The sequence below is a fragment of the Talpa occidentalis genome, unplaced genomic scaffold (assembly GCF_014898055.3).
Source record: "Talpa occidentalis isolate TD23 unplaced genomic scaffold, MPIMG_talOcc4v2.1 talOcc4.8, whole genome shotgun sequence".
Lineage (NCBI taxonomy): Eukaryota > Metazoa > Chordata > Mammalia > Eulipotyphla > Talpidae > Talpa > Talpa occidentalis.
The window spans coordinates 118,573,888-118,594,008 of record NW_023605194.1 but is presented as its reverse complement, the minus strand read 5'-3'; the positions used below and the strand labels follow the sequence as shown (position 1 = coordinate 118,594,008).

The 20,121-nt window shown below is 64.9% G+C and overlaps 1 protein-coding gene across 1 annotated transcript in view; it reads left to right on the top strand.

Moving 5' to 3' along the window:
• Window positions 1–20,121, top strand: part of FAT4 (FAT atypical cadherin 4) — a 65,314-nt gene that overhangs the window by 25,348 nt on the left and 19,845 nt on the right. Inside the window, 6 exon segments of the mRNA XM_037497784.1 lie at window positions 9,604–9,735; window positions 12,614–12,875; window positions 13,288–13,638; window positions 16,395–17,317; window positions 18,345–18,375; window positions 18,378–18,518. Of these exon segments, the coding sequence (XP_037353681.1) occupies window positions 9,604–9,735; window positions 12,614–12,875; window positions 13,288–13,638; window positions 16,395–17,317; window positions 18,345–18,375; window positions 18,378–18,518 (1,840 nt within the window).

Below are 20,121 nucleotides of genomic sequence, written 5' to 3'. Positions count from 1 at the left end.
TGGCTGCGCAACCCTTCCCTCTCCCTGCCCTGCCCCTCGGCCATTAAAGGGCCCTTGACCCTTCAAGACTGGTCTGGGGAGGCACAGGGGAGGGTGCTGAGGTTTGCCTGCTGAAGGCCCAGCCTCAGGGCGCCCCCCGCCGGCCGGATGCCCAGCGGAAGGCCGTGGGCTGCTGTGCTTGGAGCCCTGTCTCTCCTCCTCCCCGGGCCGCGTGTGCGGGCGATGACTCGCAGGCATTTATGCTTTTAGGGTCAAGGTTGTGAACGTGAGCTTGGAGCCACGTCGGGCCCGAAATGCGGGATGAGACCTAGACCCGGCCAGGGCAGGGGCCGCACGGGCGGCGCGTCCTCTCGTGTTCCCGGGGGTTTCGGGCATGTGCTTTCTTCACATTTACTTCTGCAGCGTTTGGTTTCGACAGCGTGTGAGTCATGAACACGAGCAAAACGGGATTCCGCCTTGCTGGGAAACCATGACTAACGACAGGCATTCTCTGCGGCCTCCGCCTGCCGAGCGCGCGGCGGCATTCTGAGTCACTGCCTCCCCGTCGGGCTGTCCGCAGCCCCGGAGCGTCACGTCCACCTTCAGAGCAGGTCCGGCTTCACCGCCGAGCAGGCCCTCCGGCCGCCCCAGATGGTGCCTTGGCTGCGAGTGTGGGGCCCTGGGAGCACGTGGGGACGTGATGGCCCGAGCGGGGCAGCCGTGTCTCCCTCCAGATGGCCGGTGAGCGCCCAAGGGTGGTGCACAGACCCTCTTGAGTGACCAGGATGGTTTCTGTCCAGAGCTCTTCGTCCCAGGAGGTGCTGCTCACTGTGGGAAAGACGGGTCCTGCTGCAGCCTGGAATTCTCCTGCTTCTGTGGAATTCCAGGCTCCCGACTCCAGGGGCGCTTACTTTCGAGGTTGCCGTGCAGCTGGCCCAGGCTTGTGCAGCAACTCAGGGCTTTTCCAAAAGATGGACATTCCCTCCATCAAAGTGCTTTATGCTGGACTCAGCAGACAGTAGCAGAGTGTGACTCTTATTTCCTCCAATGCTTTTTTATTTTATATTTTAATTTTCCTTTTTAGCAAACATTTATTCTCCTAGAAGCAGCCTTGTAGCAGAGCATTGTCTTAGTGGCATTTGTGTCTTCAGAAAGGGGTTGCGTGGTTGCGCATGTGGCTGCTGTGGTTTTCCTGGTCTGTGGGCCTCAGCTCCTGTGAAGGCCTCGTGCAGGAGCCCACGTTCGCTGTAACGCTGCGAGGTTGCGTGCAGGGCAAGCAACTTAGGCGGAGCCCCGGTGCAGTGGTCTCCAGGAGAGCACTGCCAGGTCTCGAGGCCAGGACACCTGCTCACCGGCCTTGCTCTCTCACTCTCAGCGCCAACTCACCTTTTTCGGCAGTTTCTCCCTCCTGACTCTGATCTGCAGCGTAACGATTCATTTTTCACGCCTAAAGGAAGCAGAGCGGGTGAGCACGTGGTGTTTTGCCTGAAAGTGGAACCACACGCGGGCTGCCGGCTTCTCTGCAGACCCCCGAGCCTGGCACTCTTTGGGAATTCCGGGTTCTCGTTCAGCGGCTGCATTGCAAGGGCGGGACTCGGGCTGCCCGCGCGCGTGCGCGATGGCGAGCCTGTTTGGAAGCGGCTGGGGCGGGACGCCGCTGGGACCTGCAGCCCACGGGGCAGCTCCTCACAGAAGCTCCCGAGACGTCCTGAAACCTTGGGAATGGGATTGTGCGAGGGGGTCATGGTGACTTAGCACCTCGCACATCTTTTGCCCGGGGGTGTCTCCGGCCGCCCCACTGCGCCTGGGGCCTCCTGCTGCACGGGCGGTCGGTGAGGCCTTCGCGTGGGTCACTTCGGTTCTTGCTTGTCCCCATCACCCTGCACCTCATCAGCTCGTCTCAGCCTCCCTAGTGCTATTATCATCATTACTTAGTTGTACGATCTCCATGGTCGCAAAGCTGGTGACGGTGTAGGCCATTTAGCAGCTCAGATTTGCACCTCCAGAGGCAGGTCCGCCCTCGACCACGCCCGGCACCCGCCTTCACCCGGCCCCCTGGGCCCCTCTCTCGCTGCACCCCACCCCACCCCACTGGCAGCCTCAGTCCTGCTGTGGGATTTCTGGGTTTGTCTGGCCTGTTCCTTGGCATGGTGCATGCGTCCCACGGGTTAAGTGACAGGTCTGGTGCACCTTCTCCTCTGGCCTGTCTCCCCATCATCCGCAATCACCCCCTCCAGGCCCCCGGTGCTGCAGGGCCCACCTTTCTGCATGGCTGAGTCTGGCCTCGTTGCCCACCGGCTTCTCTGTCCGCGGCCGTGGCTGGACGGCAGGTTGTTCCCACCCAGCTGCTGTGAACCGGCTGCAGTGGGCACAGGGCGCAGTCGCCCCCAGGTTAGCGCTTGTGCTCGATGTGGGCAGGTGCCTGGAGAGGGGTTGCTGGATCACAGGACGCGGGGAGGCCTGGGGGACCCCTGGAGGGGCGGGGGAAGGGGAGGGGCGCAGGGTGGGGAGGGCTGGTGAGAGGACACAGACTGTAAGTCCACTCGGGTCTGAGGATCTGATACGCGGCTGTGACCGTAAGCTCGCGATTGCGTCAGCCTCTATGGCTCGGCCCCCACCCTGAGCCTGTGACGTCACGACGCGCTCTACGGTGCCTCGTGGCCGTGCCTCGTGTGCCCGTGGACAGCCCGTGTCTCCTGCATGGTCTCGCGTCCCTGGGCTCGTGCCGGCCTCAGTGCGGGGCTCAGTGCACGGCCGTCTGCAAGCAGGGCTCCAGCCCCGTTGAGGCTTCGTGGGCTCCGGTGGGCGACGCGAGGCTGCGCACGGGCTTGGCTGAGCGCGTGTCCTCGAGGGGAGGCCAAGGGCGGCCCTGGGAGCGTGGCGGGGTGCTTGGGTAGGTGAGGAGCAGGAGCTTCACAGCCCAGCGAGCCCAGCACCTCAGGAAACAAGCAAATAAATAAATGCAGCTTCCAGGTCAGGCCCGCGGCGAAGGGCATGCACAGTAACTAGTTCTAAAAGCACGTCGTAGAAAATGGAGGCCTCGGCCAGACCGGGGAGCTGGTTAGGTGGGAGGTGAGCAGCCTTCGAGGAGAGGAGGTGGAGACGGGCGGGTGGGGAGTGGGGTGGAGTCGGAGGGGCGTTGGGCTTGGGGAGCCGGAGGGCCTGGGGCGGCAGCCACAGCATCAACTCTGCGGCCTAAGGGGTGCCTGGGGGCACCTGCAGTCGGGCAGTGGGTGTGGGGGTCCCGCTTGTCTCAGGGGAAAGACAGTTTCATCGCAATGCTGGGATCTCCCAACCGGCCAGGCCGGTCTTTGGTCTCCTCCCTTCTGTTTTAGGTTTTATGGGACTTTGTAAAGAGTCGATTTAGTATTTGTGACTCGCTGGGAAATTATTTTCCTGGAGCCAGCATGAAGTGTTAAGTATTTATAGCCGGGAACTTTGGCAGGGAGTGAAGCCTCCTGGAATGGCGCCGCAGGGCAGAGGCCTGGAGTGGACGCTGCAGCTCCAGCCTGGGTGCTGGCGGCCTGGGCTTTGGGAAGTAAAGCCGGACCCAGGGCCGTTGCTTCACGCCGGGGCCCACCATGCAGCCCGTGTCCTACCGAGTCGCGGGAGGGGAGTGCGTGGCCCCAGCAGGAGCCACTTACCAGTCAGAGCAAGGCGGAGGCGGAGAAGCGCACTCGGAGGCCACGAGGAGCCGGCGGAGCGGGCCGGGCGGCAGCCCTGGGCCAGGGCCTCTGCAGGGTGCCCGGCCTGTGCTGTGTCCGGCGGGAGCCCAGTGGTGGTGGACACAGCCTGGGGCTCCCCACGGCCCCCCACCATTGTGAAACTCCAAGTGAGATGCAAATTAGGATGTTGAAAGTGCAGTTTAACCCCGCAGGCCCCTGGGGCACGACTGTGTCTCTCAGATGTCAAGATAGGAAAATAGCCAAACCTCTTCTTTTTTTTTTTTTTGAGAAAAAAGAGAAAGTTGGATTCTAGCCAAATGCCTGCTGGGGAATTCTTCCGAGAGTTTCTGGAAATGGTCCTGCTCGCCAGGCTTGTGAGGCACGGGCCGTCCCTGCAGTGGGCCGGTGGCCTCCTGGGGGCCGCGTCCCCGTCCACGCTCTGGCTTCTCGGGTCAGTTCTCACTTAGCCAGGGGACGGCGGAGGGCGCGCCGGGGCAGCGACCCGAGAGGGGCGCGTTACGTGTGTTAACCTGTGGCTTCCGTGTGTCTCTGGCTCCTCTCTCTTTCCCGCTCAAAGGAACACGCCTGGCAGCTGGCCCAGGCGCTGGGCGGCAGGTGCAGCGGGCAGGGTCCAGGGCAGTGACAGCAGCTGGCCCGGGCTCGCGGCCCAGAGTCTCACCGGCTGGGGTTTTCGGGGAGCGGGGGCAACTCTGCCCGCAGAGGCGGCCTGGAAAGACGTGCCGGCCGCTGCCCGCGCGGGCCAGTCCCTCCCGCAAGTCCAGTCGCTGTCAGTGTGTCCGCAGCGCCCAGCCTGGCCCGCCGGACTCCCCCTGCTCTGCCGGGGAAAGAGGACGTGGGCCGCGGGCAGGAGACGGACCTTTGCACGCGGGAGCTGCTGCCCCACCCCCGAGGGGGCTTCGTGCAAAAGGAGGTGGACAGGTGAGTGGGTCAGACCTCCAGGCGAGGCGGCTGCCCTGATGGCAGGCCCTGGCCCTGGAAGGTGTTCCTGGACGGGGCGAGGGCGGGTAGCTGGGCCTGTCCTCGTGTGTGGCTGGGGTGCTCAGCGGGGGACTGGGCCGCTGCCCGCTGTCCAGCCGGGTGCCGGCTCCCAGCCCCCGCGCTTCTGCCATCCTGGCCAAGGGACGCAGCCCCCAGGACCCCCAGGGCGCCGCGGTTTGCCAGCGGTGTGGTCAGGCGGCGTCTCAGAGCATTAAGGTCGCATTTTAGTGATAACTAAACGGCCGCACCCTAAAAGCATAAATTTTGGGTGATGCTTCCTACCCAATTGTTACAGTTTTAAGGTGAAATTGTTACAGTTTTAAGGTGAAAAGAGCCTAAGGCTGAGCACACTGGTAGCCAGTGGAGGGGCGCCCGCCTGGCGCGGGAGGGCTGTCCCCTGGGGAGCAACAGACATCCCCACAGGGTGGAGACTGATGTGCAAAGGCGTGACAGGGCAGAGGAGACTCCAGCTCAGCAGCGTCCAGCGCGGTCTCACAGGGACAGGCGCTGGCCAGTCCGGCCTTGTCCCCTTCGAGCTGTCCCACATTCCCTCCGTTCAGAAACTGGGTGGGACCGGCTGGGCTGGCGCCCGGGGTGCCACCCGCTCTCCCAAGTCTGGGGGCAGGGGAGGGCGTCCTGGCACGTTCATGAGGGTGGGGGGGAGGCTGAGCACCGTCCCGCACCCCGGTGTTGTCCCTTTGCCTGTTGTCAACGGAGTGGGGACCCTGTAGGAGGCATCGGGCTCACCTCACGGCCTCCCCCGCGCCAGCCCAGCCCTTTCCTGGACGTGCGTTACACAACCTGGTGTCCTCTCAGGCACGACAAGCGGAGAACGCGGGGGCTGTGTCTGGAGGGTGGCCGCCCCGTGCCCTCTCCTCACGCCCAGCGTCCAGCACCGCCCGGTCCCCACCGCTTTCCGGGGTTTGTTGCGGAAAACCCTGAAAATGTTCACGAGTTCCATGCGCAGCCACACGTATTTCCGCTTGATCTCGTATCCCGCGTTTACTGCTGGGCGTCCTTACGAGTCTGTGGAGAGGCAGAAATTATGCAGTATTGATTTCAGGAAAAGTTGAAGTGGCTGCACATGATTGCCTTCGCCTTAAAAGAAATCCTTATTTGGTTCTAACTTGAACAGCACTGAAAGCACAACAAAACTGGCTTTTCATTCTATCACTGCGTTTCCAGCCAGTCGGGACGGCGTCGGCTTCAAGAGGCGTTAACTGTGTCTTGCCCGTGCCGGCTCCCGCCTGCCCGCCCGCCCGCCCGCCGGCGCTGCCCCCCCTGTGGGCGGCCTTGGGGTCCGGCCGCCGCACGGACCGCCGGGCAGTCTGGGTGATGGGCGTGGGGCCGCTCTGGCTGGGGAGGAGAGTGGTCTCCGCTCCGTGCATGGGCCTCGGATCTGAGTATGTCCTGCTTTAAAGCTCACTTGTTTTTACTTTGCTTTTAAAAACGAACTAAAAGCAAGTCCCAAGTGCACAGGCCGCCTTCTCTCCCGAGTGACGAAACTCCCCGCAGGGGGGGGTTCTGCCTCCCAAGGTAGGCGCCGTGTCCTCGGCTCTCTTGCAGCCCCCCTCCCTGAAGTGTTGTCTGTGGAACAACGTGGCAAAGTGTTGCTTGGTACGTGAGAGACGTCCTGATGTTCGCCTTCCAGTAAACGCACGATTTTTCAGTTTTCCTTGTTCTGAAGGAAAGCTGTGCTGGGCCCGGTGCCCGCAGCGCCCACAGGGCAAGTGTCCCGGCCTGGCCTGCTGGCTCCGGCTCCGGCCCGCCCCCGGGGCTCAGGCCTAGCACCAGGTCTTCTGTGGGGCACTGGAGGTTCCCCGAGGGTTTGATGCTCCCATTTTCTTGAAGATGAGTTTCACCCAGCACAGGCCGACAGGACTCCCTCGCTGCCGCGCGCAGCCGCTGGTCCTCTGGGGGGGGGGGCAGGCACCCGAGCCGCCCCCGTCCGGAGCCGCCCAACGCCACTGGGCAGGGAGGCCCCGGGGAGCAGCGCCCGCGGGGCCCCTCATAGCTGGCGTGTGAGTCACCAGAGCCCACAGCAGATCGTGGTGGCCACAGGATGGGGTGCCCTGGAGGGAGGGTGTTTCGCCCAGACTCAGGGCAGAAGAATTCCCGCGGCTGCCCCCTAGGGAGAGAAGCAGAGCCCCAGGGAGGGCCTGAGCCGCGGGCCGGGTGGCCGTCCTCCAGGGAGAGGGCGCGGAGGGGCTCTGCCTTCCTGTGCCCCACCCAGCTCCCAGCCCGAGATGGGAAGAGGAGTCAGCTCTTCCACCAGAGGGGCCGGGGTGGCTGGTTGTTGGACCGAACCCCCCGCTGGCCTCACGATGACCCACTTTCTGTGGGGTCAGGCCCCGGGCCCCCAGTCGGCCCCTGGGGCTGGCAGGCAGAGGCCGCGGAGCACAGGAGCCGCTGGGCTGTGGGGGAGGAGCTCGAGCTCTGCCAGTGGCGCCCCATCTGGTCAGGCGCCCCTGCCCCTGGGGCTCAGGTGTCCACCCGGCCTTGGGCCAGCACCAGCCCCCCAGGTCAGGGGAGCCCCACAGGGCTGGGGTGGGAAGGGCGGGGCTTCCCTTTTCAAGGTCAAAGGAAGTGGCCACTGGGGAGCGCGGTCTCCGCCTTCCCGGGCTTTCTCTGCGGAATAAAGGCCTCGGCCGGGCACCTTCCAGGTCCCTTGGAAACGTCTTAGTAGATCCCCGTGCGGACGCCAAGCTCAGACCTCTGCGTGCTGTCCGCCCCGAGCCCCCACAGAAAGACGCGCGTCTCCATCCTTGCCCTTCAGAAGCACCGGCGGCCCGCGGGCAGGCCGTGAATTTCAGGAGGGTCCTAGGTCGTGGCTGCCACGGCGCCCGTGGTGGGTGTAACTGGATGAGTTCCCGGGCGCAGCCTCGCCTGAGGCGGGCGCTCGGCTCTCCGGACGCCGTGACGTGCAGGGTGAGCGCGGCCTCAGCCCTCCGCCGCCCGCCTGCCCGCTGCTGGCCGCCTCACTGTGCTCGGATTTACTACTTGGCAATTTAAAAATAAGCCCCAAAGGCACATGTGAGCAGAGGGGACACGACCCCAGGCTGATGTCACCCCATCTGTGCTGCCTCCCCTCAGCCACCGCTTGTGCAGCTGAGTTTGGGCTTCAGCGGGCCGGTGTTGGGGTGTGGGGGTCCCTTTTTAGCAGCAACAGAGAGTTTCCCCACAAGGCAGAAACTCTGGTCAGATCCCAGAGGGTGGGTTTATTATATAGAAAGAGGGGAAAGAAAATGCCTGTGCGGGCAGGGCCCGGGGGGCAGGGCGGCCGCAGGGAGGGGGTCCTGGATGCAGGATGAAGCCTGGGTTGTCCTGGTGTGTTTACTGGCAGCTCCTGACAGGAAACTTCTGAATACAAATGGTGACTTGGGCTTCTGCAAAATGAATATTTAAATGCGACAAATTTAGATACAAAGATGTGTGACACCTTAAGACACAAAACTAGCACCAACAACTTAGGTCATTGGGGTTCATGTTTTGAAAGAATGAAACATTTTCCACAGGTGCTTTTCAGCTGAGGCGGCCTGCGGCGGACCCGTGGGGCCTCAGGGTTTTCCACAAACTACTGACAGCATCTGTGGTAGTCGCAAGAGTGACGTCATTTGTGCAGAAGGGAGCCCTGTAAATGGCAGTGCCCTGGCCCTGGCCTCCAGGTCTCCCCTCTGGACTGTCAGGGTCGGGCTCCTGTGTTCGAGGTAACATTTCAAAGCAAACTCTACCAAACCTTCGCCCAAGCAGGTGTGGCCGTGGGTGAGACTCTGGGGTGGATGGCAGACCCGCGTGGGCTGCGATGGAATCAACTGGACCCTACGCGGGCCAGCGGCCGAGGGCAGGTCAGGGGTCACGGGTGCCGACGCGCCTGCAGAATCCAGGCATCAGGGTGCCGGTGCCCTTGGCACCGCGCCTGCGTGCCACACCCCTGCTGTCACATCCCGCCTACCACGGCCTCTGCTGACCGCCGTGGCCCAGTGACCAGCACAGCCGTTTCCCTGTTCCGGGCCAGGACCCCTCGTGGGCCCCCGGGGCGGGAGCCGCTCCCCCCACGCCCCGTCCAGCCCCTCCCCATGCCTCTCACCCAGGCTCGGAGAGGATGGCCAGCGCGGGGGATGCGGTGGCTTTTTTAGTGGCTCCTACAGACCCGTCTTAGCGCCTGATTCAGAGACGCGTGGCGCGGGGTCGCTGCTCAGACTGCGCGGCTGTCCTGCCCCACGCTCGTTCTCCAGCGAGACACGACCAGTGGTGGGGCTCCCCGCAGCGCGCTGAGAAGCGCTGATGGGGCGGGCGCGGCAGGGGGGCAGACGTGCGCGTTTCCTAACCCCCTGAGTCGAGACCTGACCGTAAAGGGGAGAGTGGGTAAGAGGGTTTCTTTGGAAAAATGTGGACTTCATTGTTGGCCCAGCAAGCAGACCCGCCAGGAGACGTGGTCGCTGGCCTGGCTGTGTCAGGGGACGCGGCTCGCGTGGCGGGCGGTGCTGAGAACCCGGGTCCACGTGACCTTGGCCCACCGACCGTGACCTTGGCCCGCCGACCTTGCCTGGTGTGAACTCAGGGCGGCCATTCGCAATTAGCCATATGAGCTTCCTTGGATTTTGTGTCTCCCTGTGCTTTGCGCCTCCGCCGGGATGTCCGCTGCTGTCTGGGTGGCCTAGGAGTTCATGAAACGGGTTTCACCTGTTCCTTTGTTTCTCCGTGGTTCACGTAGACGTGAAATCAGCAGGTATTGTCTCTCTCCTTCTGACCCATTTCCTGTAGCTCCCCCCACCAGCTCCATCCACGCCGGGCGCCACGCGGGCCCGTCCTCCACAGCCGCGCAGGGCTCCCCGCGCTTCTCGGCCGGCCGCTGCCCGTGTCTGCCGCTGGCCTCGCGGGCGCTGGCTGCTGCGCTCCCACGGGTGCCGTGCGGCCTGAGGGCGCTCACTGCCGCTGGCCGTTCCTTCTCCTCCTGCAGGTAGAAATCACCCTCCAGGACATCAACGACAACCCACCCGTGTTCCCTACGGACTTGCTGGACCTCTCGGTGGAGGAAGACATCGGGGACGGCGCCAAGATCGTGCAGCTGACGGCGGTGGACGCTGACGAGGTAGTTCTGTCCCGAGGCCCTGCGGCCGCTCGCACTCAGGCGGTAGCGCCGCTCCCCCAGGCTGACGGCTCTCAAGCCAGGAACGGGGGCTGAGGGCCGCGCTTTCCCAAGGAACGTAACTTCTCGAAGTCTGCTGTGCGGAGGCCGAGGGAGAGGCTAGCAGAGGCCGTTTTGTTTACATCCGCAAGTCACGGCTCAGTTACCGCTGGCTCCATCTTGGATTTCTGAGCCAAGTTAATGTCTCAAACAGCGAAAAAATCCTACAGCCTTACCCCTATTTTTATGCTTTACGACTCCGCTATGATATATTACAGCAGCCAAGGGTTGATCTTAATTTTATTTGTAAGTTAAAAAAGCAAATGTTATAAAATCTAAAATTTTTTAGTCACCTTACACATCTGGACGCCGCCTCAATCTACTGGTAAGACAAACACGTCACTCAGTAACAGCACGCATATTTCGCGCAATTATCAGGGAGGTGGCCGGCTTTTCAGATGTGCCAGTGAGGGAACTTTCCCGCAGAGACCGGCGCGAGACCGGCGCCCTCGTCACGTCTGCTGTGAGCGGAGCCGCGCCGTCCGCCTGCTGCCAGCGCAGCGGGTGTGACTGAGAATCCACGATCCCCCCGGGGGGAGCCCGGGCTGGCTTCCTGCCCCTCCGCCTGCAGGGCTCACGGCCGGCTCAGTTGTGCCTCCGCAGATGCTCGTTTTCTTACCAGGCGTTGTCGATGGCCGAGATGCGGAGACCTCACTCGGCAAAATGACGCGAGCACACTAGCGCAGACAGACAAACACCCGCGGGGGACACGGATGTCACTGGCCAGGCTCCGGGGGGCCTCACCTCCCTCGTCCACCTGGGTGGCTCGCAGGGAGCAGGGGCCGGGGTGAGGGGCGTGTTGGGAGGGAAAGGCGTTCGGTGGGAGGCGGCCCCGAGCACAGGCGAGCACGCGCGGCCGAGAGGGCTGCCCGCACCAGGCCCCCACCCCGCGCCCGGCCCCTGTGCTCTCCTGCTCGTCCCCATTCCTGCTGTTCAAGGGGAGGCAGGTCAGGGCCGGCGCCTGCCTCCGGCGCCCTCCCCGCCTGTCTGGCGTGCGGACATGCTGCCCTGCCCGCGCGCATCCTCTGGGAGATGCTCACACGCACAGCGCGGCTGGGGAGGGTGCGGGACCCTGGGGCTGCAGGGTGCGCAGCAGAGCCGGTGTCCTGCAGGCCGCCCCCACCCGCAGGGACTCTTCTCGGGAAGTCTTCTGGGGGCCAAGGCACTGGGAGCCAAGGGAGCAACTGTCTGAGTTTGTCTGGAACAGTGCTGAACGCTCTCAGACCCCCGCCTGCCTCGCCCGCCGGCCATGAGCCAGCATCACGCTTGGCCTTGGGACAGGCCAGAGGGCGCTGTCCCCACCCGGCGGCCAGGGGCCCGGGTGGCCTCTTAGGGCTGCTGCCCACATGCCTGTGGCTCTTCAGCTTTTGCAGCGAAGTCAAATCCCCCTCAGGTCTCAGTCCAGCATGCACGTGGGGCTGGCGGGTGGATGCGTCCAGAGCATGGGCGGAGTGGACGCCCGAGCCTCTGCCGAGCCAAGCCCACGCGCGTCTGCGGTGTCGCCGCCCGACATCCTGGGCAGACAGAGGGTGACAGCGGCGGGGTGTCTGGTGTGAGGGGCAGCGACGGGGAGCCCCGAGCGGGGCGGCACTGGGGGTGCTTTCTGCTGCGGGAGCGGCCGCTCGGGAGCTGCTCTGGCTGCTGCGTGCTGCAGACCAAGTTCACGAGGTCGCCTTCCTTCCCGAACGCGTTTTCTCGCACATGTTTTAGTAGCATTTTAACGACCACTGACTATTTCAGCTCCTGACATGAGGAACCAACATTTCTTTGGCCCTAAGCCAGGCGCAAGGATTCCTGGAATGGAATTCAGAGTTATTGGCCCTTGTTAGTGACTTACAATAAATTCACATCAGCGCGTTAGATAAACCTTTACTGCGTGTGCTTGGCGCCTTCACCTCTCAGCTGAATCTAGAGCGTCTATAAGGAAGTTGTCCCGGGGCCCTGGCCTGGCCCCGCCCTGCTCGTGTGCTGGCTCTGCTGTCTGAGGTCACTGGCTGACCTGTTGTGTGTGGGGAGCGCAGGGTCTCCCCGGGGCGGCCACCCCCTGCGCGCGCCTGTCGGCAGCGAGAGCAGCGCCCCCTTCCCACCCGGGGGTCAGCGCGCAGGCCCCGCGTCCGGGACTGCTCTGAGAGGTGGACAGAGTTAGGTGACCGGGCCGAGGGGCTTCCGAGCCAGGACGATGGCCACGCAGGTGCGTGTGTGGACATGAAGGTCCTGTCGCAGCCGCCCGCCCCGGCTGGTGGGCCGGCCCTCGGGAGCGCTCGGCCCGCAGCGCTCGCACGTGTGACCTTCACGTCAGTCTCATTGGGAACATGTGGCCGGCGAGATAGCATCTCCCGGGACGCGGACGCGGCCGTCTCCGGCTTCCCTTTGTAAACAGGATGACTGTGCTGGGGGGGGCGGGAGACCCGCCTCCTCGGAGAGTCCACGCTCATTTTTGAAAATGTACTCAGGGTTGTAGAATGCATGTGCCATTTAGGGCTATTTACTTTCGGAATTCTTTCCGCGCTTGTCTCTGCGGTTCCGCGGGCGAGGGGTGCTTTTAACCGGCGTGATTTCCAGGGGCCGGAGCTGAAACACGATCTTCGTGTCTTGTGCTGGGCTGAGGCTGCATATTTTGGGTATTAAGCAAAGAAAAACAGGCCGCTCGGCCGCCCCGCTGAGCACGGCTCGGCCAGAGCAGGGGGGCCAGGCCGGCCGCCTCCCTCTCCCGGGGCGCGGGGCGCGGGGCGCGGGGGCGCGGGGCGGGCCGGCGGGCGTCCCGCCGCCACCGCCCCCGCAGGGCGCCAACGCGCTGGTCACCTACGCCATCGTGAGCGCGGCGGACGACAGCTTCCGCATCGACCCCGAGTCCGGCGACCTGCTGGCCACGCGGCGGCTGGACCGCGAGCGCCGCGCGCGCTACTCGCTGCTCGTGCGCGCGGACGACGGGCTGCAGGCCTCGGACCTGCGCGTGGCCATCACCGTGCGCGACCGCAACGACCACGCGCCGCGCTTCTCGCGGCCCCACTACGCCTTCGACCTGCCCGAGGACACCGCGCCGGGTAGGGCCGCGGGCCGGCTCCGGGCCCCCCGCCCGCCCGCCGGCTGGCTGCCCCCCCACCCCGTCCCGGCCCGCCCCCCCGCCCCCAGCCCCGCCGGCCGGCCATCCCTCCCCCGTCCCGGTCCCCCCCCCCGCCCCACCTCGTCCCCAGCCCCGCCAGTGCCCGCGCGACCCCCCCAGGCCGGGGCCGGGCGGGGGGCGGTGGGAGGGTCGGGGGGGTGGGGAGGGGCTGAGGAGGTGGGGGCTGGGGGTTGGGGGGCTGGGGCTGGGAGGGGGCAGGGAAGGGACCGGGAGGGGGTGGGGAGGGAGCTGGGGGGCCGGTCACAGCACCCTCCCGTGCCGGGGCGCCCCGCCATCCCCGCTTCCCTGCCCCCGCCCCCCCGCGCCGGCCGACGCCCGCCTCGCGTCCCCAGGGTCCCTGGTGGCCGCCGTCCTGGCCACGGACGCCGACGCGGGGGCGAACGGCGAGGTCACCTACGCGGTGAGCGAGGACGACGAGGACGGGCTCTTCTTCCTCAACCCGGTCACCGGCGTCTTCAACCTGACGCGCGCGCTGGACTACGAGGCGCGGCAGCTGTACGTGCTGGCCGTGCGCGCGCAGGACGGCGGCGGGCAGGCCTCGGGCGCCAGGGCCTACTTCAACGTCCTGGACGTGAACGACCACGCGCCCGCGTTCGGCCAGGGCGCCTACAGCGCGTCGGTGGTGGAGGGGCAGCCCGCGGGCGCCGTCGTGCTCGCCCTCGACGTCTCCGACGCGGACGACGGTGCGTGGGTCTGGTGCGACGGTCGCGCGGGTGCGGCTGCGGGCGGGTGACGGGCGGTGACGGGCGGTGACGGGTGGTGACGGGCGGGTGACGGAGGGTGACGGGTGGGTGAGGGGCGGGTGAGGGGCGGTGAGGGGCGGGTGAGGGGCGGGAGTGAGGGGAGGGGCGGGTGAGGGGGCGAGTGAGGGGGTGAGGGGGGGTGAGGGGCGGTGAGGGGCGGGTGAGGGGCGGGTGAGGGGCGGTGAGGGGCGGGTGAGGGGCGGGTGAGGGGCGGGTGAGGGGCGGGTGAGGGGCGGGGACGGGCGGGTGTGGGGCGGTGAGGGGCGGGTGAGGGGCGGTGAGGGGCGGGTGAGGGGCGGGTGAGGGGCGGGGACGGGCAGGTGACAGCGCTGCAGACAGACAGGCTGGGCGTCAGGGCGTTGTGACTGTGGATGTGCTTCTCGGCCCCTCAATGTGGGGGGCAGGCGTTGAGCGTTTGAGAATTTTGTCGGGTGAATTACAATGTTCCCACAGATTATTTTAACCTAGAAAGGATCCAGTTCCCACGCGAGAGGAAAGCGAAGTCTCCACACCCCCTCAGGAGCCCGCGTGGCTGGCGCGGCCCACCTGAGGGGCTTTTGCGCGGCCTTGACGCCACCCGTGCTGCGAGGATTGTTTGTCCTCACAGAACCGAGTCTGCCTCTGCTTGTTGGTGTTACTGTTATTTTTATCCAGATGTTTTCTTAACTTTTTCTCAATAATTGTGTTGTCCAGATTTATCCCTCGAAGGGTAGGAGAAGGAAACCGGGGTTCTCTGGTGAATTTAGCCCCAGGAAGTGCAGAACATTAACACGGGCCGGGCCCCGCCTTCCCAGCGTCGCCCAGCGCTGCTCCCCCGTGCCGTGGCTGCTCAGGGCTGAGCTTTAGTTACAAACTCTCTATCGTGGCTTATTGTTATTTATTATTTAAAATGGAGCAATTAATTTTCTTACCTTGCTGCCGATATTAGGGCCTGATGCTCGGTGCCTGTCTGCCCTGGACACTCCCTGCCAGCACAGGCACCTGTCTCTGGTCAGCTGCAGACGTGGGCCCTGCCCGACCGTCAGCCCCAGGGAAAGAGCGTGGCGTGGACACAGGCAGGCAGCCCAGGGCGGGGAGGGGGAGCGGGGCGCAGCCGGGACTTGGAAGGAGCCTGATGAGCTGCGGGAGGGGGCGAGAGAGAGCGCCCAAGGGCCAGAGGTGCCAGGAAGAGCCGTCTCAGGAACGAGGCGGGGAGCGAATGTTCCGTCTCCTGGGTGGGTCAGGACACCAGGGGCTCTCGTCGCCCATGGGGTCCACTGGCCAGAGGCCGAGCTGCAGCGTGTCTGCTCTGACAGTGGCCTGCCCCGGCGCCCAGCGCCTCCGGCATGAACTGGGGACGCAGACAGGACAGGTGACGTGACCCCCTTTCTGGGGCAGGAACTCTGATTTTTATTTCTATTTTTATTGTGTGTCTGTTTTTCACTTTTATGCCATTTACTGAAGCAATAGCTGACCCACTCGCTACATCACTTTTATTAGAAGTCTCTGCAATCGTGTTCCGAAATGAGGATTTATGATCATTTTTTTAAAATTAACAAAGTGACACGTTCCCGGGAAGACAGGAAAATGCCAGCTGCGTGCGAACGAGCACGTCGGCACTCGCAGGTTTTGTGTCTGATTTTACTGCTGACGTTTCCTCAGAGGATACCTGCAGAGCACATCACGTGTGTATCGTAAAATCTGAAAGAGTTATTTTCGCAAAAGTCGTTGGCCGGATGCTTAATAGGAATTAAAAAGGTTTTATTGCTTCTGACAAGAAACGCGTCCGTGGCTGGGCGCCTGTGACCGGTGTCATGCATCAGGGAGTTTATTGCCTTTCTCTGCCGCCGGTGTTGGCCTCCGTCACTCCCGGAGCGGCCGGCGTCCGCGCCGTGCCCTGTGGGGCAAGCCTGGGCATAGGTGCCGCAGGAGCTGCGCAGGGGAGCCGGCTCTCGGCTCTCCTGGGTGACGTCTCAGCGCCCAGCCCACGGCCAGTGGGGTGGGACCGACTCCTCAGCAGGTTGTTCACATCGTGTCAGATCGAAAGTGAACAGGAAAAGAATTACGCGTGTGCCGTGCACAAAGCGCCCCCCCACCCCCCGCACCGAGTCACCGATGTGGGGGTCCACTGAGGTGCCGCGTCCGGGTCGGATGCTTTGCAGCGCTCGCTCTGCCGCCAGCGCGGGCTTGGCGTGTCCGGCCTCCTGCTGTCAAGGTGTGTGGAGTTTGGAGAGAGCAATAGCTCAGGCAACAGCAGTGAGGAAACTGCAGGCCAAGGGTGGCCCCTATCCCGCAGCGGGCAGCCCTCGGCCCTCCAGCACTCAGCGGGCATGGCCGGGGTCAGCACGGGAGGGGGGCCGAGTCGCTTCCCGCAGCCTGCCCCCCGCGAGCGAACAAGTCACGGCCGACGGTGACCCAAGCCGAGCTGATGTCACAGCGATGGCCCCGCTGACGACAATCAGCCGTCTTGAGCCCTTCTGACGAGCAGCTCGGCTTTCTTCTCCGACAGCCTAAGGAGGAAATCCTGGTGTCGTGAAAACACAACTGTTTCCTTTAACTTAGAATATTAATAAATCGGGCAGTGCTTTTAATTAGCTTTGTTACACTCGAATCAACCCCGTAGCAATACCTAGAGGCACGAGGCCCGTCCCGGTTGTTGGGAGCTGAGATGGCGGGAGGAGGGCGCGTCTGACCGCGGCCTTGCTCCTGTGTTGCAGGCGTCAACGCCCAGCTGGCGTACAGCATCGCCTCGGGGGACAGCCTGGGCCAGTTCACCGTGGACGAGCGGGGTGAGCTGAGGACCCTGCAGGTGCTGGACCGCGAGAGCCAGTCCTTCTACAACCTGGTGGTGCAGGTGCACGACCTGGCTGCGCCGCCCGCCCCCCGCTTCACCAGCAGCACCCAGGTCTCCATCATCCTGCTGGACATCAACGACAACCCGCCTGTGTTTCTGTCCCCGAAACTGACCTACGTCCCAGAAAACACACCTGTGGGTACTGTGGTCTTCAAGGCGGAGGCTGTGGACCCCGACAGCGGCCCCAACAGCTACATTGAGTACACACTGCAGAGCTCCGCGGCCAGCAGCTTCAGCGTGGGGACCATCGACGGCGCCGTGAGGCTCACGGGGGAGCTGGACCGGGAGCAGGTGTCCAATTACACGCTCACGGTGGTGGCCACAGACAAGGGCCAGCCGGCCCTGTCCGCCTCCTCGGAGGTGGTAGTGGTGGTGCTGGACATCAATGACAACAGCCCAGCCTTCGCTCAGGCCACCTACGAGGTGGAGATCCCCGAGGACACGCTCCCGGGCACAGACATCGTGCAGGTGGTCGCCGTGGACGCGGATGAGGGCACCAACGGGCAGGTGCGGTACAGCCTGGTGGATGCGGGCGCTGGCCAGCCTTTCCGCATCGACTCGGTCACAGGTGCGGTCACCGTCGCCAGGCCCCTGGACCGGGAGAAGACCCCCGCCTACATGCTGACGGTGCAGGCGGTGGACCGGGGCAGCGCCCCCCGCATGGACACGTGTGCTGTCCGCGTGCGTCTGCTGGACGTGAATGACTGCGCGCCGGCCTTTGAGCTGTCCCCGTACTCGGTGACCGTCCCCGAGAACCTGGCGGCACTGCCCAGCATGGTGCTCCAGGTCAGTGCTCTGCCCCTCTCCTGGGCCGGTCCCTCTGGCTGATCTCAGCGTCCAGTGAATGGGCCTCCCCTCCCGTCAGTGACACACTAGCCAGCAAGCCAGGTGCGCCCCGGGTGCCCGGTGCACTTCATTGAAGGGTCTTTTTAATTTATTTTTTAAAGATTTATTTTATTTACTTACGCATATGAGAGCTGGGGTGCAGGCCAGAGATGCAGGAGGGGTGAGAGGAATCACCAGAGACAGAGTGGGGAGCAGAACAGGCAGACTGACGAAATCCACTGCTGGGGGAGCAGCGGGCGGCAGGAGAGGTCCGCTGCGCCATGTGGGTAGCTCCCTGGCTGGGGATGGACTCAGGCCTCAGTGGCTGGCGATGGCTTGAGAATGCTGAGGCCCAGGATCACGTTTTAAAATACCCAAACGCACTCCCTCTTACGACACTCTTACATCTTAAATTCTCTAACCCTTTGGCTCCTCCCCCAGCCCCCCCCCAACCTCAGATGCTGCGCTGGCTCCTTCGTGTTGTGTGGCACTGTCCTCTGTGTGACTGTCCAGTACCTGCCGCTGGCGCTGGGCCTGGCCTCCCCAGTCCGTCCCTCCAGCTCTGCCCGGGTTGGGAGCGCAGTGTCCCCTCCCCCTGGCCCCCGGGTCAGTGGATCCAGTGGAGCAAACGTGTTTGCCAAGACAGCGCGTCTCGCAGTGCACCCCTCCCGACCCACCAGGCTGCACAGAGGCGGGCGCGCTGGGGTGGGCGTGTTTCCTTCTGACAGCCGGTCTGTGTGTGGCGAGAAAGTGAGACGTGAGATCTTGCAACACCGGCGCAGACGCCTTCCCTCTGCCTGAGGGACCCCGCCCGGCCGGCCGCGGCCCACAGACCGTGCAGCCTCCAGGCCAGGCGCCGACGCACCTGTATTTCTGCCTAAACCTGCTCTGCGCCCTGCTGACATTTGGGGGCAGGCAGCTTGCGTCTCGGGCTGTGGTGTCCCTGGCGGGCGGCCATGGCGCGTCTGCAGCGGCTCCCTCCCCGCAGGTGGTGGCGCGGGACGAGGACCAGGGCGCCAGCGGCGGCTGTCCTACCTGCTGGTCGGCGGGAATGAGGATGACGCTTTCGTGCTCTCGGCCAGCGGGGAGCTGCGGGTGACCCGGAGCCTGGACCGGGAGACGCGGGAGCACTTCGTCCTGACGGTCATAGCCACGGACGCAGGTGAGTTGTTGCTGGGCGGCGGCAGTGGCTCCTGAGCAGTGCCCTTGGCCTCGGCTCCCTTCGGGCGTGCCTGGAACTCGCCTGGGGGCCGGCGTGCAGGCGCCGGTGGGGAAGCTGCGGGCGTCCAGGGTCCAGACAGCCCACGGCGGGGGTGCCTGGAGGCTGCCCGTCAGCCCATCTGGCAACTCCTGCCCTGGGGGCAGTGGGAGGTGGGGAGCGAGGGTCGGTGCTTTGGGGCACGGCCTTGGAAATGGGAGGCTCAACTCAGTGGGCGAAGCCCAGGCTTGGGGTGCTGGCTGCGTGCTGCACTGGGACGCGGTGTGTGTCCGGCCGCAGGCGGGGCCTTCTGGGGGGACTTGACGGTGGTGGAGCAGGGCCCCCCGGAGATCTGCGGGGCGGGAGGGGCTGCACAGCGGCGTGGGTTCCGGGGCTCCCTGGCCTTCCGTGGGACGGCAGGGGGTGCCTTCACGCGGGTCCCCCTGGCATTGGAGGCAGGAGCTGCTTGGGCAGCCCGAGGCGTCCCGAACCGGTGTCCTCACATGACCTCTGCGGGGACATTCTCAGCCAGAAACATCGAATATAAGCAGGAGTCGCGGAGCAGAGCCCTCCTGAGAGCGGCCAGCCCGTCCCTTTACCTCGAGTCCAGGGACCTCGAGCCTGCGTCAGGCGGCACGTCCAGCCTTGCAGACGCCGCCGAGGGCAGAAAGAAGAGCGGCTTCTGGGTTCCCACGGCCCTGACCCACCACCCTCCCGCCGCCCTGACCAGTCACCCTCCCGCTGCCATCTTAACCAACCAGCCCTCGACCTCCTACTTAATTTTCATCTTCATCCTGTGCCGGGCTCCTGTCCACTGCCAGCAGCCAGGCCTTCTCCTCCGCCACTTCTTTGCGGCGGCATCTGGTTCTCATAAATCATCCAGGACCAGATGGAGCAGCCCTGCCCTGCCCCCTCGATGCCAGCGCCTCGACTGGCTCAGCCTCGTAGATGCTGACCCCTTCCCCTGCCCGGCATCCTTGGAGACATGGGAGCGGGACCCCAGCCTGCCGGCCCAGGTTCTAGCGGCCGCCCCGTCCCTGGCACACGAAGGCCCCTTGACAATGCGGCCGCCTTCAAGGGCACAAGGGGCGGCCAAGCAGCGGGGTGGGGGGCAGTGCCAGCCGCCGAGGTCCTCAGGCATGGCAGGGGCCGGGGTGTCTCCGCCGACCATGGTGCTGAAGGGGGTCCCGTCGTGGGGCGAGGGCCGGGCTGGCCCGCGGGTTGGAGCTGGATCCCTCTGCGTGGGCGGCGGAGCTGAGCAGGACCGGGCGGGACGTGACGGCGCCGGCAGCCGGCTCAGCGCGGCGAGGCAGCCTAGGCAGGCGCGTGCAGCTCCAGCTGGGCCTCGGCTCGCTTCTGCAGGCGGCCCTGGCGGCCACCCGGCGGCCCCAGTCTGACCGAGCGGCGCCCTCCAGCTCAGCACCCATGGGCGCTGGGAGGCTCCACTCCAAGAAGCAGGCAGGGCGCCCTGAGGCAGCCCAGGGTGGCATAGGAGGCCCCTGTGGGCACAGCCCCGCCCCTCGGCTGCTGACCCTGCCCGCCTGTCACACACGCGGCGTCCTGGTCT